The sequence below is a fragment of the Nannobrachium achirus genome (assembly GCF_963921795.1).
Source record: "Nannobrachium achirus genome assembly, chromosome: 2".
In the NCBI taxonomy this organism is placed as follows: Eukaryota; Metazoa; Chordata; class Actinopteri; order Myctophiformes; family Myctophidae; genus Nannobrachium; species Nannobrachium achirus.
This window is the reverse complement of record NC_137811.1, coordinates 22,770,595-22,784,120: the sequence shown is the minus strand read 5'-3', so window position 1 is coordinate 22,784,120 and position 13,526 is coordinate 22,770,595. Positions and strand designations below refer to the sequence as shown.

At 41.0% G+C, this 13,526-nt stretch overlaps 1 protein-coding gene across 1 annotated transcript in view; it reads left to right on the top strand.

Moving 5' to 3' along the window:
* sntb1 (syntrophin, basic 1) overlaps nt 1-13,526 on the top strand; it is a 78,859-nt gene that overhangs the window by 36,601 nt on the left and 28,732 nt on the right. The window contains exons 4-5 of the mRNA XM_080754630.1: nt 9,693-9,810; nt 10,993-11,082. Of these exons, the coding sequence (XP_080610756.1) occupies nt 9,693-9,810; nt 10,993-11,082 (208 nt within the window). The remainder of the gene's footprint in view (nt 1-9,692; nt 9,811-10,992; nt 11,083-13,526) is intronic.

The window sequence follows — 13,526 nt, the reverse complement described above, 5'->3', positions numbered from 1 at the left end:
CTCCAGCATCTATATTCTGGGGGGAATATCAGCCAAAAATGCCAGCTCGACACAATGTGAGTTTGTAGCTCACTTCACACTGGGTGTGATTTTTGTAGTAGTCCTGCCCAAGACCTGGTAAACCTAAACATTTTATCCTTAACTTTTTCTCTGCCATTTTAAACATAGCCTGAACTCAGCAACTGGCAAATTGTCCTTACCTTTTAACGTGGGCACGTGCACGCACCGCGCACGATCTGTGCATGTAACATGTACCAGCGTTGCAGACCGGACCGCAGCTTTCGAAAAAAAACAATCCCATTGGAAAATCTGCCGCTGTTTACAGAAAAACTCATGTAAAACACCGAGCTGTGCGCTATGTTCCTGCGAGGGCACGTCGCACACATAGCAGACAAAAGAATCAAACTTTCAAATAAAAAAATCTGCTTGAAAAAAGACCATGTTATAGATGTGCAAGCAGCTTCCTTGTTTACAATGGAAACCTATGGGACCGGAGCTACGATTGGGCCTTAGACAGGATACGGAAACCTAGATCCGGTCAAAACCGGAAATACGGCCGGATACAAATAGGAGGCGGGCCTAAAGAGTCCGAATCGGCTATATACAGCGATCATACTTTTAATTGTTTCATAATGATTAAAGCTAATTAAATTTCCGGGATCTACGGGCATGGCAACGCGATACAGCAGGAAATCTCCGGTTTCGACAGGGATAGCAGGAAATGAGTTACCGGTAATAAAGAAGGTTTGCCCTTTAATTTAACTGTAGGACAGTCCTTATTTCCAGTGGTGTAAAGTAACTAAATACATTTACTTAAGTACTGTACTTTAGTACAATTTTGAGTTATTTGTACTTTACTTGCGTATTTCCAGTACTTTTACTTCTTCTCCACTACATTTCGGATCCAAATATTGTACTTTTACTCCACTACATTTGTTTGAAAACTTTAATTACTAGTTACTTTGCAGATGCAAATGATTATATTATAAAACATACTTTAATCCACTTTAGCCCTATTTTAGACCTTGTCTATTTGAAAATAGCAGATCTACAAGCTTGTAGATCTGCTATTTTCAAACATTTTGTACTTTTACTTTGGGTACTTTAACTTCATTTTAATACCAACACTTTCATTCTTTTACTCAAGTACATTTTGAATTCCAGACTTTTACTTGTAACAGAGTATTTCTACATTGCAGTATTGATACTTTTACTCAAGTAAAACATCTGAGTACTTTTTCCACCACTGCTTATTTCTATTCAGAGGTCATGTTTATATTGTGCCATTGCTGTACATGTCAGGCAATTAGCTGTCACAATATCCAGACTTAATGTGTCCCAACAGCAGACTAAGGCAAGCAGACATCATATTAGTAACACTTGACATGATTGTTGAACTGCCCTTGGAAGCATGGCTGGGAAAATCCTTTGGTGGTGTAAGTAGGGATGGGACGATACACGATATTTCGTTTATCGTGATAAAAAAACACTCGCAATAATCGTATCGTGGAGATTTAATTATATTGTCCTAAAAGCTGAATTGTGATCAATTCAGCTTTTATTTGCCGAGCTGCATATCTGGTACCACTTAAACCCTCTTATATACTTATAATATATGTGTTTTTTTCCACTCTCTATCTAATGTCTTTGCCAAAAAATAGACGCGTTGTGAGCTTGTAGATCTGCTATTTTTGGCAAATGTTCTCCCCCAGGATAATGGATTTTTATTATCGCGATAATATCGTAAATCGCGATTTATTTTGTCACAATAATCGGGATATGAAATTTTCATATTGTCCCATCCCCAGGTGTAAGACAGATGTAGGACTGCCTATTGGGCTGGTTGTTACTGTACCAGTCCATGTAGTAAAATTAGAGCTACAGTGAGTACAGTATGCCAAAACAGAGAGGACAGTAAAGTGACAGTTTATGTTTGGTTGCACTCGGGTGTTGTGCTCTGAAAATAGCAAATCTACAAGCTCACAATGTGATCTGTAATCAACTGCGATCGTCGCATCGCAACGCGTTGTGAGCTTGTAGATCTGCTATTTCCACTACTTTTTGAAAGTCTTTGAAACAATATTAACATTTCTCAACATGGAAACGATTATGACGATTATGCAAAATAATTGCAATTACCTCAAATAATTGCGATTAGACGATTATGTAATAATTGCGACAGCCTTATCTGTAACTCTTAACTACTGCGCTGCCTCTTGGAAAGAGATTTTCCACGTTTTGCTATAACTTAAAAATCATTTACTAAAACCACGTCCTCCTCCTCCCAGTTAGGAGGACGAGTCTAAAATGACTCTGTTTGAGGAGCTCTCCGGGGTGAGAAGTTCAAGGGTCCGACCATGTTACTGTAAATGACAAGGACATATGGCTGCAGATTAGCTTCACTAGACGCAGCGCGTCATGCTGGATCCCTCCGAGGAATACTCTACAGTAGCTTCAGCGTACAGTATGTTGTTTAAACTGCTGATGAGCAATGAGACGACGGACTGGAGAGAAGGAAAGATGTGCGGAGCAGTGGGAGGATGGGATTATAGATAAAAGAAGAAGAGGAGAGAGGAGGAGAGGAGGAGAGGAGAGGGTATGTGGAACTCGACGAGTGCGGATGACAGACAGAAGGGGGGGAAGGGGAGTTGGTTGAGGGAATGAGGGGAGACGCAGACAGGAGAGTGGGAAAAGACACAAAAAAAGATGTGTTGAGAGGACGTGAGAAAAGTAAAATATGGCAGACGAGTCAGGGGAAAAGAGTCAGGGGGTAGGCCTATAGGAGAAGAGAAGAGACAAAATAGTCACTCTTTTCTTCCCTTCCCTTCTTGAAAGGGAAGAGATGAGTGACTATTTTGTGTTATTTTGTTTGGGAGTAAACCTGGTAAATCTAGCAGGGACTACTGTAACATGGGAGAGGAAAAAAAAAGAACTCATTTAGGAGAAAATGGAACCTTACTCTGACCCACACCTAAACATAACCACCTCAAATATAATACCTAAACACTGCCATGAGGATCTCAATGCAAATAAGCCTTGCCTTACCCGAGTTTTCTTTTGGTTGACCTTGTATCAGTGAACTGTACTGTCATGAAACTGTACCCTTTCCTTTGCAAAACTTCTAATATATGCAATGAATCAATCAAACCAACTTTTAACTTAACTTAACCATCTGTAAGTATAATGCCTAAACACAACCACCTTTTAACTTTACACCTAAACATAACCCTCTTTAACGTAATAATGTAAAACTATTTTAATATTATAGTTGGCTGCAAATTAAGCTGAACATTCTTCCACACTCTGGCTGTTCACACGAATGCATCGTGGGTAATGTGTGGGTACATTTCCATTCTATTATCCTTCCCTGTTCGACAGTCAGGTCCTTCAAAGTTACATTTGCTGTGTTTATATAAAAGTTCTATTTGTGTACTATGACTGTCACATGATGTTTTTATTTATAGAAAATATTTACAGTTGGGAAAGATAGGAGATATCAGAACCGGCACTGGATTCTTATAGTGCTGTAGAAGTTCTAGACTACCGGCTGAGATTTCTCAGCTCACACTCACCTTGATAAGAGTGTGCGCATGACACACACACACACACACACACACACACACACACACACACACACACACACACACACACACACACACACACACACACACACACACACACACACACACACACACACGTACAGTACGTCATACACCACTCCTCTGTTGACCAGAAAAGGGAATGGACAATTCTCTCTCTCTCTCTCTGCTGTGACTAATACAGAGCAATACTTATCGCTCTGGTGATAAAAACGTTCCCATGTCAGGGCTTCGGCGCTGTACACAGGTTCTGTTTTGGTTTGGGTTCTTTTTTGGGGCTTTTCTTCTTTTTTCGTTACCTATTTTGAGTTCTCAAATGCACAGCACTTTTTTTCCGGTGAACCCTAACGGGCCTCCCAATGAGTTTTCCAGTTCCTCAATAGAGAAGGAAAAATATCTGAAGAAAAAAATAAATTTTTTAAGCATTTAACGCCATGCAATTTCTCCAAGACTTATCCCTTAAAAGGGCTGACCTTTGCAGCATTCATCTATTTCACTTTTAAAATGCTGGAAACTTTTACCCGTCAAGTGTTAGTTTCTAGTATTCTTTCTTTCTTCTTCTTCTTTTTCCTTCTTTTTTTTACCATTGTGGAACTAGATTTTTCTTGGCATTCACCTGACATTGTAGTCTTTATAAAGTCTCTTAAAACGCAGCCCCTTTTCCAGGGCCTTGTTTGCTTCAACGTCTGTGATTCAAGCTACGTACGTCAGAACCTCCTCTCTTTACAGAACATTACCAACCACCAGGGGCGTCACAAGGGGGGGGGGGGGGGAGAGAGAAGTGGGACTGAGTTACTAGGGCCCAAGGCGGAGTGGGCCTTAATTATTTTAGACTTTAGCTATTGAAAAACAGCAGATATACAAGCTCACAGCGCGGCACCGAGTGCCGCGCTGCGAGCTTGTAGATCTGCTATTTTTGAAAAGTTGTGATAAATGTGTGCAAATCTTTGACGATATGTATTTTTTTAAGCGAACATTTGTAACTCAAATTTCGCTTCTGGGGGGGGGGGGGGGGGCCCTGGAAGTAAATATTCTACATGTCATTTTAGGGGTCCTTCACAAGAAAAAGTTTGAGCACCACTGATATAGAAACAGGATTTGAAATATTCAAAGACTTGCACAAATCTTCACAATGTTTCAAAAGTAGCAGATCTTCAAGCTTGCAGCCGCGCTGTGAGCTTGTAGATCTGCTATGTTTCAATAGTTAACCCATTTAGAACGGGTACACATTTTGTCTATCATTATTTTATGCTTTAACTATTGAAAAATAGCAGATATACAAGCTCACAACGCGGCACCGAGTGCTGCGCTGCGAGCTCGTAGATCTGCTATTTTTGAAAAGTGGTGAACATTAGAATTTTGACCCGATTCTATAAGTGTCTTTTGAATCCTTCTAATTCTAGGCCTAAATGGGTTAAAGCACAAAAATGGCCCCCTATGAAGAACATTCAGTGAATCCTTGTACCCAGGACCCAGAATTTGGTGCGACACCTCTGCCGACCACACATCTGGCTCCCACCTCCTCCCCAGTCCCCCAGTCTCCTTTTACAGGCAGCGCTTCTATTATTAGCCCCGAGGAGCACCTGGAGTTGATTTAGAGGGTTTCTCCCACAGTATCGTAGGGGAGCAGATTCATCACTTTGTGTGGGGGGGTTTTCCAGGTCACTCAGTCATGGGCGGCTGTGAAAAGACACACAGAAACAAAGAAAGCAACCCTGGCCATTAAAAGAGACATCCTGGATTTGGATGCGCCTATTTTTAACCAAACTGAGCACCTGGAGTAGACAAGACGTACTAGAGTGGAGTATACCACCAGGCATAGATTAAAACAGAGAGTTCAATGGACTTAAAATGTGTTTTCAGTTCTGACGAAGAAAATGTGGCAATTTCCTCAAATATTCTACTGTGTAGTTTTCCGGGCATCTTTCCTAACGTTTACTGCCATGAAAAAGAGTGTTTTTTTCGTACATTTGGAAAATCGCTGAATATTCTGCATCACTTTGATCTGCATCGGTTTGCATCTAAAGATATAGGCTTCCGATTCAAGTTTGCGCCCAGCCCCTCTCCCATACACATTCATTATGGCTTATTTTTCGTATAATTCCTCAAAAAAGGGAAAAGCGTTTTTTTTTTTGTCCCGGGTTACATCATCGACGTGTCAGGTGATGTCCACTAGAATCTGAAAATAATTGGTGAGCCATAGGCTAGCGAACAGCGCCATCCTGTGTCAAAACACAAAACTCGTCAAACTCATCACGTGGCAGCAAATGAGTTCTAATCCAGATCATTCCCAATGAATTATTAAGATCGTATACAGTATCTGCAAATATTGATTGGCCTGCCCTAGACCATGGGAAAAAACATACAAATTCTTAGACTCCGTGGGATAATCCGCTTTATCTCCAATAATCATATTCACTCAAGTCCTCTGGGGGAAAACATGGTGAGTTCACTGGTGAGTCAGACATGGTCATATCTCAGCATGAGGTAGACAGGAGGATAGAACTTCTCCTTCACCTCGTCTTCTGTGTTACATAGTTGACTTCTACTGTGTACATGAAAAGGTTTATAGCATATTCATCAGCCGTCTTCATTATGATGAAGGTGCTGCGCAAACATTGTTCTCATAAGTGTTCTCTCCCTTAAGGGACAGTGTGACTGTTTAGCTGTCTTCTTTCAATTTATACTAAACAGGAAGTGTTTAATCATGGAGTTGTATGAAACGACAGCAGCTGTGGTGTTTTTATGATTCACTTCCTAATGTCCGAACAAACAAACAAGATGAAGAATCCTCTTTTGGGCCAGGCACTCTAACATTAGGTGTGCAGTCATGGATGCAGTGTTGATTTTGACAGCAAATTTTGATTTAGGTTTAGGCAGAATCTCCAAGTTTCAAATGTGTACCTTTGTACCAAACAGACATTTCCCAAATCACACAAACCCACTTTATATAATATGCTATGCTTGTGTGATTCACTTTGATATGAATAACCCCATGCTGGAAATAATATTTGACTACATTTTGGTGTAGTACTCTGTCTCATGTGGCATTTTTTAAATTGCACAGCAGTGGCTCAGGAGGTAGATTGGCCGCTTAGCAACCAGAAGGTTCCCAGTTCGATCCCGGGCTCCCCCAGAGTTAATGTCAAAGTGTCCTTGAGCAAGGCTCTGAACCCCTACTTGCTCCCGAAGAGCAGGTTGGCCTTGCATGGTGTGTGAATGCATGGGTGAATGTAATGCACAATCTCTCGCGCCTTGGATAAAGACTCTATGCAAATGCACCATTTACCAATTAAATGCTTGTATCCAACTTCACTGTTGTGCATCGTTCATGACGCAAGGAGAATATTGAAGGCACAATATCCATATTATTCCCCTTTATAAAAGGCTTCCTGTTTGATAAACTAGATAGATTATAACACATACTGGCATGTGCTGTTTGGCTCATTGCTGCACATCATCAAACCTTTTATCATGCTAAGAAACACTTCCTACTCTATAGGAGCAGTGCCAGACGTACAGTATTAACTGCATTTGTCGTTTCAAGCTAATATCACATAATCCTCAGTACTCTTGGCAATGTGTTTGGGGGTGTAGATTTGCTGTTTGACGACTCTGCACCTCCCACACTAATAGGAAATCAGTTTACTCTGGGGAGAAATGATGATTCCGAGGCACTTCTCTCATGATGAGCCATCGCGCTGAGCACCACTCTTAAAAGGTGATGGAAAGTGGAACATGTCATTTGATTGGGCATGATTGAGTCCACCTGAAACAAACACTCTTGCTGCTCACCCAGCCCATGCTTAGGTCTGACACAATTATTACATAATCGTCTAATCGCAATTATTTGACATAATCGTGATTATCTTTCATAATCAAACATATAATTTTCCAAATGTCTGTCTGAGTGAGTGTCTGTCTGTCTGAGTGAGTGTCTGTCACAGCGTTTCTCCTCAGTGGCTGGAGCAATTGATCTGAAATCGCATCACCATTAGCATATGAACACACCTGACATAACTGTGAAGCCCATTTGTCACTTTCACAAATCATATGCTGTATATTAGCATTTTTATGGTGTATCTATATCTATTCTGCATCTAGCTTGAGGCATATCTATTCTGCATCTAGCATGAGGCAACATGTTTAACCAGCTTTGTGTGTGTGTGTGTGTGTGTGTGTGTGTGTGTGTGTGTGTGTGTGTGTGTGTGTGTGTGTGTGTGTGTGTGTGTGTGTGTGTCCAAAAATCATGCAGATCGGTACACAGTATCTCTGTAGCCATTAAACAAAACGGGTATTTCTTACATTGATGCTCCTACATATTATCATGCAAGCACCAGTTAAAGTTACTTTCCATCCCTCATATACTGTGTGCACAGTGCACATCCCATAACCCACACACTGCACATCATTTCGGAGCTCATATCTTTGAACGGGTAAGGGCTAGTCATCATAATCGTTCCCATGTTGAAAATAGTGGAAATAGCAGATCACAACGCGTCGCATCGCGTTGTGAGCTTGTAGATTGTCTATTTCCACTCTCAATGTTCTTTTTTAAGTATAAAGTTGTCAAAATATATTTCTTTGTATATTTAGGTTATGTGTCATATCTGCCATGTGCAACTTCAAAGCCTAAAAGCCAAACAGAAATGTAATTGTCAACGACAAAAACACAATTAAATCGTTAATCGCAATTATTTGAGTGACACTTAATCGTCATGTAAAATGTCATAGTCGTGACAGCCCTACCCATGCTCCCCCGGAAGTACCCTCTTCTTCTGCATTTGACCAAACACGTTTGTTGGTCACAGAGCAGGCGGAAGACTTGCAATCCAGATTTGGCCACCAGGACATTGCTTGCTTCAATAATCCTCTGCAGACTCCAAAAAGAGTTTAAAAGCCACTAGTGGCCCCTAGAGCAGTGGTTCTCAAACCTTTTTGATTGCAGTACAACTTATACTGATTTCTGAAGTCAAGTACCCCCTCCCCCTGACTACAGCATTTTGCTTAGAAAAATGTACATCAAAAGTCAATTCCCATGCCAATATTTTCAAAATAAAACAGCATAATTTTGGCAAATAAACATTAATTTCTATTCAATAACAGTTGTACTAGTCAGGGTATTGATGTAATTTGCTTTAACAATTTACAGATGAGCAGGTTCACACAAAGTCTGTCAATGTTTTATCATCGACCATAACACTGAAATACATATTACCATTTTCTAGTTTTTCCTCACATACCCCCATTTGAGAAACACTGCCCTAGAGGACATCATGGGGTCACTCAACTGGTTATGGTCCATCCTCCGGGGAGCATTAATCCAGCCAGTAGTTTGACACAACTTGTTTACAACACTAACAAGTGTTACGGTTCTAAATGGGGTTGAATGGTTCCCTGCATGTGTACCTCTAAGAAAATGATATGAACATTGTTTATCAGTGGGAAATCCAGTGGTAGAGAATGTAATTCCATGTGTCTGGCAGGGCCTTTCTTTCACAATTAAAATGCAGTGCATTTATTCATATGTTTTAATTAACTAGCCAGCTAAGATTGTGTCTCAATTTTCTATTTCAACATTTTAAACATTTCATTGTTTGAGCAAGTAGATTAGAAGGACTATAGCACTGTGTTGTGATGTATTGCATTGTACTGCACAGTTTTTTATTGTAAAGATGTTTGTATGGATGGTCATATCACCACTTTTTTACAGCCTGCTCAGGGACTACAGATGAAAATGAGCTTATGGCTAACTCTGGCTCATTTACATTGATGTGAAAGCTGACATGTTGATTAATGTGCTTTGTCCCTGATACATAAAAAAGTAAAAAAATAAAGGAGACACTGTTGTATCTGGAAAAATGGAAAAGACAAGACCAGGTTCCTTTAGGAATAGTCCAAATACGGTTTAATGCCTAATTGTACGAGGTCCCCAAATGGCAAAGCGCAGTAATATGTTTTCATTAGCCTGGCTCTCAGGGTGAGGAATGAATGGCTGATTATAGAGGCTCCTTGGGCCAAATAAAAGGCTTTGGAAAGGACCTGAGATAACACCGAGGTTAAAGTAAACGCTTCTTATCGTTTCTTCCCCAGACAAGTGGAGCTGCACTCCCCAGACGCCAGGCACACCGTGGTGCTGCGGTGCGTGGACCAGCCGTCTGCCCTGGCATGGTTCTCTGCCATGCACTCTGCCACCTCGGCACTGGCACAGGTACTGCGCTCACTACAGCAGTGGTTCTCAACCTGTGGGTCGTTACCCCCAGGGTGGAGGTGAATCATGATCATATAACCTTTGATCCTATGTGAAAACATATTTTAATATTACATTATTTGATATACTACATTTAATAACTACCCTTTGTTTAGCGATTTTCAAAATGTTCTTTTCATAGAAAAAAAGGTTATATGGTCATGATTCACCTCCATCCTGGATGGCTTGGTTCGAGGCTTAACATAATTGTTATAAATATTTTTGTAAAAGTCTATGGCGAAAATGAATGGGGAATATTAAGTGACCCCAGGAATCCACTTCCGCTGCGATGCTCTATAGAGGGTATCTGACCATTTCTAAAGTGAGAAGTTTTAGCACTTTTTAGTACATCTAAAATGACAAATTAAACGTTGTCCAAATTTTCAAATATTAGAGGCTGAAATTGTGAAAATATGTAGATCTGCTTTTTTCACAATGGAACCGTCTTATACAAAATGTAATGCCTCAACTCTTAGTGCTCGTAGGGTGGGGGGTCCCCAGTTAAAATATGATTATTTTGGGGGTCGCAGCCTGGAAAGTTTGAGAACCACTGCACTACAGTGTCGATTTTGACATGTGAAATGTTTTAGTTCTAGTCTAGATTTAGTGGACTAAATATCATAAGATCTTAGTCAACCTACTGTACAGCTGATTTAGTCAACTAAAATGTATGGGACTTGATGGCATCATAATGCCCGATTTTACACTTGGTTGCTTGCTGAAAATAGCCGATCTACAAGCTCACAACGCAAGGCGTTGTGAGCTTGTACATCTCAGAGCGATCTCAGTGCGCAACACCCGAGCGCAACCAAACATAAAATGACTTGTCTTTTAGTTCTACTGGATCTCTTCTCCACTGGTGCCCAACATTTTAGTCTAGTTTTCATGTGTTGACCAAATTGTCAGTACATTTAGAGTTAGTGTTGAGTCATCCTAGCTTAGTTTTTGTTTAGTTTTTATTTCGTTTTCGTCGGTGAAAGAAGGAAGTCCTCGAACATTTTTCCCGTCATAGTCGCAGTCTGCGAAATCAAACCCTGGTTCACTCTTGGCCAACCCTCTGTGAAACTGCAACCGTTTCTAATCTTTTTACGATCGCTTAATTATCTACAAAACGAATCTTATCTGTAAACTCTACGACCGCAGAGGACCATGGCAGAGGTCATCCAGAACATGTCCAGGAACGGTATCGCCGGGAGCAAGGAGATACGACACCTGGGCTGGCTGGCAGGGAAGGTAAGGTGTGTGTGCGTGCGCGCGAACGCATGTGTGTGTGTGTGTGTGTGCGTGTGTGTGTGTGTGTGTGTGCGTGCGTGCGTGTCAGTGTGTGTGTGTGTGTGTGTGTGCATGCATGTGACATCTAAAGTTATGTAATCATGGGTTTGGCATGTCAGACATGAAGGAGGTTTGTTGAGTTGTTAGCATTTCATAACTATCCGTTCTGTCAATCATAATGACTGGTTGAGGTGGTTGACAGTGGTGTAAAGTAACGTGTAAAATAGTACTGTACCTAAGTACACTTTTGAGTTATTTGTAATTTATTTGAGTATTTCCAATTTCCAATACTTTTACTTCTACTCCACTACAACTTGGATCTAAATATTGTACTTTTACTCCACTACGTCTATTAGAAAACGAGTTACTAGTTACTTTGTAGATTTGGATTATTATTACAAAACTCACATTATCCACTTCTGCTATTTTCAAGAGATGGTTATACATTTGAACGGGACATTCTACATAATGAATTCTTTTACTTTTGGCACTTTAAGTACATTTTGATGGCAAACTTTTGTACTTTCATTCAGGTATATGTTGAATTCCAGACTTTTACTTGTAACAGAGTATTTCTACATTGCCGTAATCAGTGGTGTGATATGGATTTTAGAAGTGGTGCCCCTCTAAATTCGTGACGTGCGCGTGCTTGCACGTGAGGCGGCGCGCGCGTGCAGCTAAATAAGTCTGGGTTCGCCGAGCCCAACCGAGCCCACGGCATCTCACCCCTGGCCGTAATGATACTTTTACTTAAGTAAAACATGAGAGTAGCTTTTCCACCACTGGTGCTTGATTTACGTACTGCATTTCCCCCTCAAAAAAAGTGTTTTAAAAGTGGAAGCTTCTCTTGACAGATAAAATGAATCAAGTGTTATATAAATATTTTTTCTTCGTGTCCAGATATGAGTGGTAGAGAGATTTATAGGAGCTGTCAACCCAAAGCTATCAGTTTCAGAGGATTTCCCACAACTATGCACAATTATGACAACTGTGAATGATTACTGACTTTCCAGATTGGCAGCTTAACAGTAAATTAGGAACATAAGTGGAATGGTAGAAATATCTCTTGCTGGGGAAAAAAGGGATAACAACGAAATACCTTTATTATCATGGCATATCCAGAGAGGACATCCATGTACAAACCTGTGTCAATATTTATACTGCATGTGATTGGAACCAATCTAACCTGCCACACATGGTTGCGAGCGTAGGTCGCATTTAGTATGAAAACCTGCAGATCATGTCCGTCCATCTGTCACATGTCACACTCTGTCACACCTCCTGTCCAAGATCCCTGATGTCATCAATATTAAGCAATCTTGGTGACGTCACCATCAACAAGTGCGACCTGATATAAATAACAGGGCACACTCTGCTGGCGCACAAGTAGGCCATGCTATGGCCACGAGTGCACAAGGCGCAAGTTGGCACCTCGACAGAGTACAGTCTGCCGTCACCCAGACGGATGAGTGCACGCGCCGATGTGCATGCGCCCATGTGCATATACAATACCCAAAGCAATCACAGGAATGGTACTAAATAAAATAACATTACGTAATTGCCCAAGTTAGTTGATATATCCTTTGGCAAATCTGAGTTTTAATTTAACTCAGAGACTACAAATTGATCCTTATGTAAATTTGTTACACTCTGAGTTACATTTTACCAGCATCATTGTTCAATGTGCAAGCTTATGCTTTTTCACCCATCATCAACATACCGATTTAGATTATACTGGTTCAGGCTCACTTTGGTACAGCTTGAGCGTGCAGTCATCCAGAACTCTTAATTGATGTCCCAGTTTTGGGGCAGATGGCTTTGTGTCTCTGTTCTAACCATCCATATACAATAGAAAGCTAAACTATTGGATACGGTGAACAGTCAGAACAAGATTTATGAAGACGGTGCGGCGGTATCGTTGGCCCTGGAGTAGGATCCGGTTAATGGTTGAGGAAAGCCGCCCCGCACACGCAGGGTCCAAAACCATGAGTCATTACGTCCAGAATGTGGCGGGTGGGCGGATACCAAGTGAAAGTGAAAACCAGTGATTAATGGAGCTGAGTCTAGGCAACATGACCACACTTTCTCCTCCCCTCCATTTTCCCCTTTCCTTAATCCCCCGCTCTCATCACTTTCTCATTAAGGTCTGGTCTGGCACACACACACAAACACACACGCACAAACACGCGCGCACAGACACACACACACACATACACGTGTGCGCAGGCACACACACAGTTTGTTTGCTAAACATCCCAGGGTTTTAGTGGGTTTCTTCTTTGTCAGTGTGTGTGAATTAGAGATGAGAGAGAGTGAGAATGGGATAGCAGGGAAAGAGAGAGAGGCAGTGTTGATTTTGACTGCAAATTTAGATTTTGTTTCAGTCGTAGTCTTTTGAATACAAT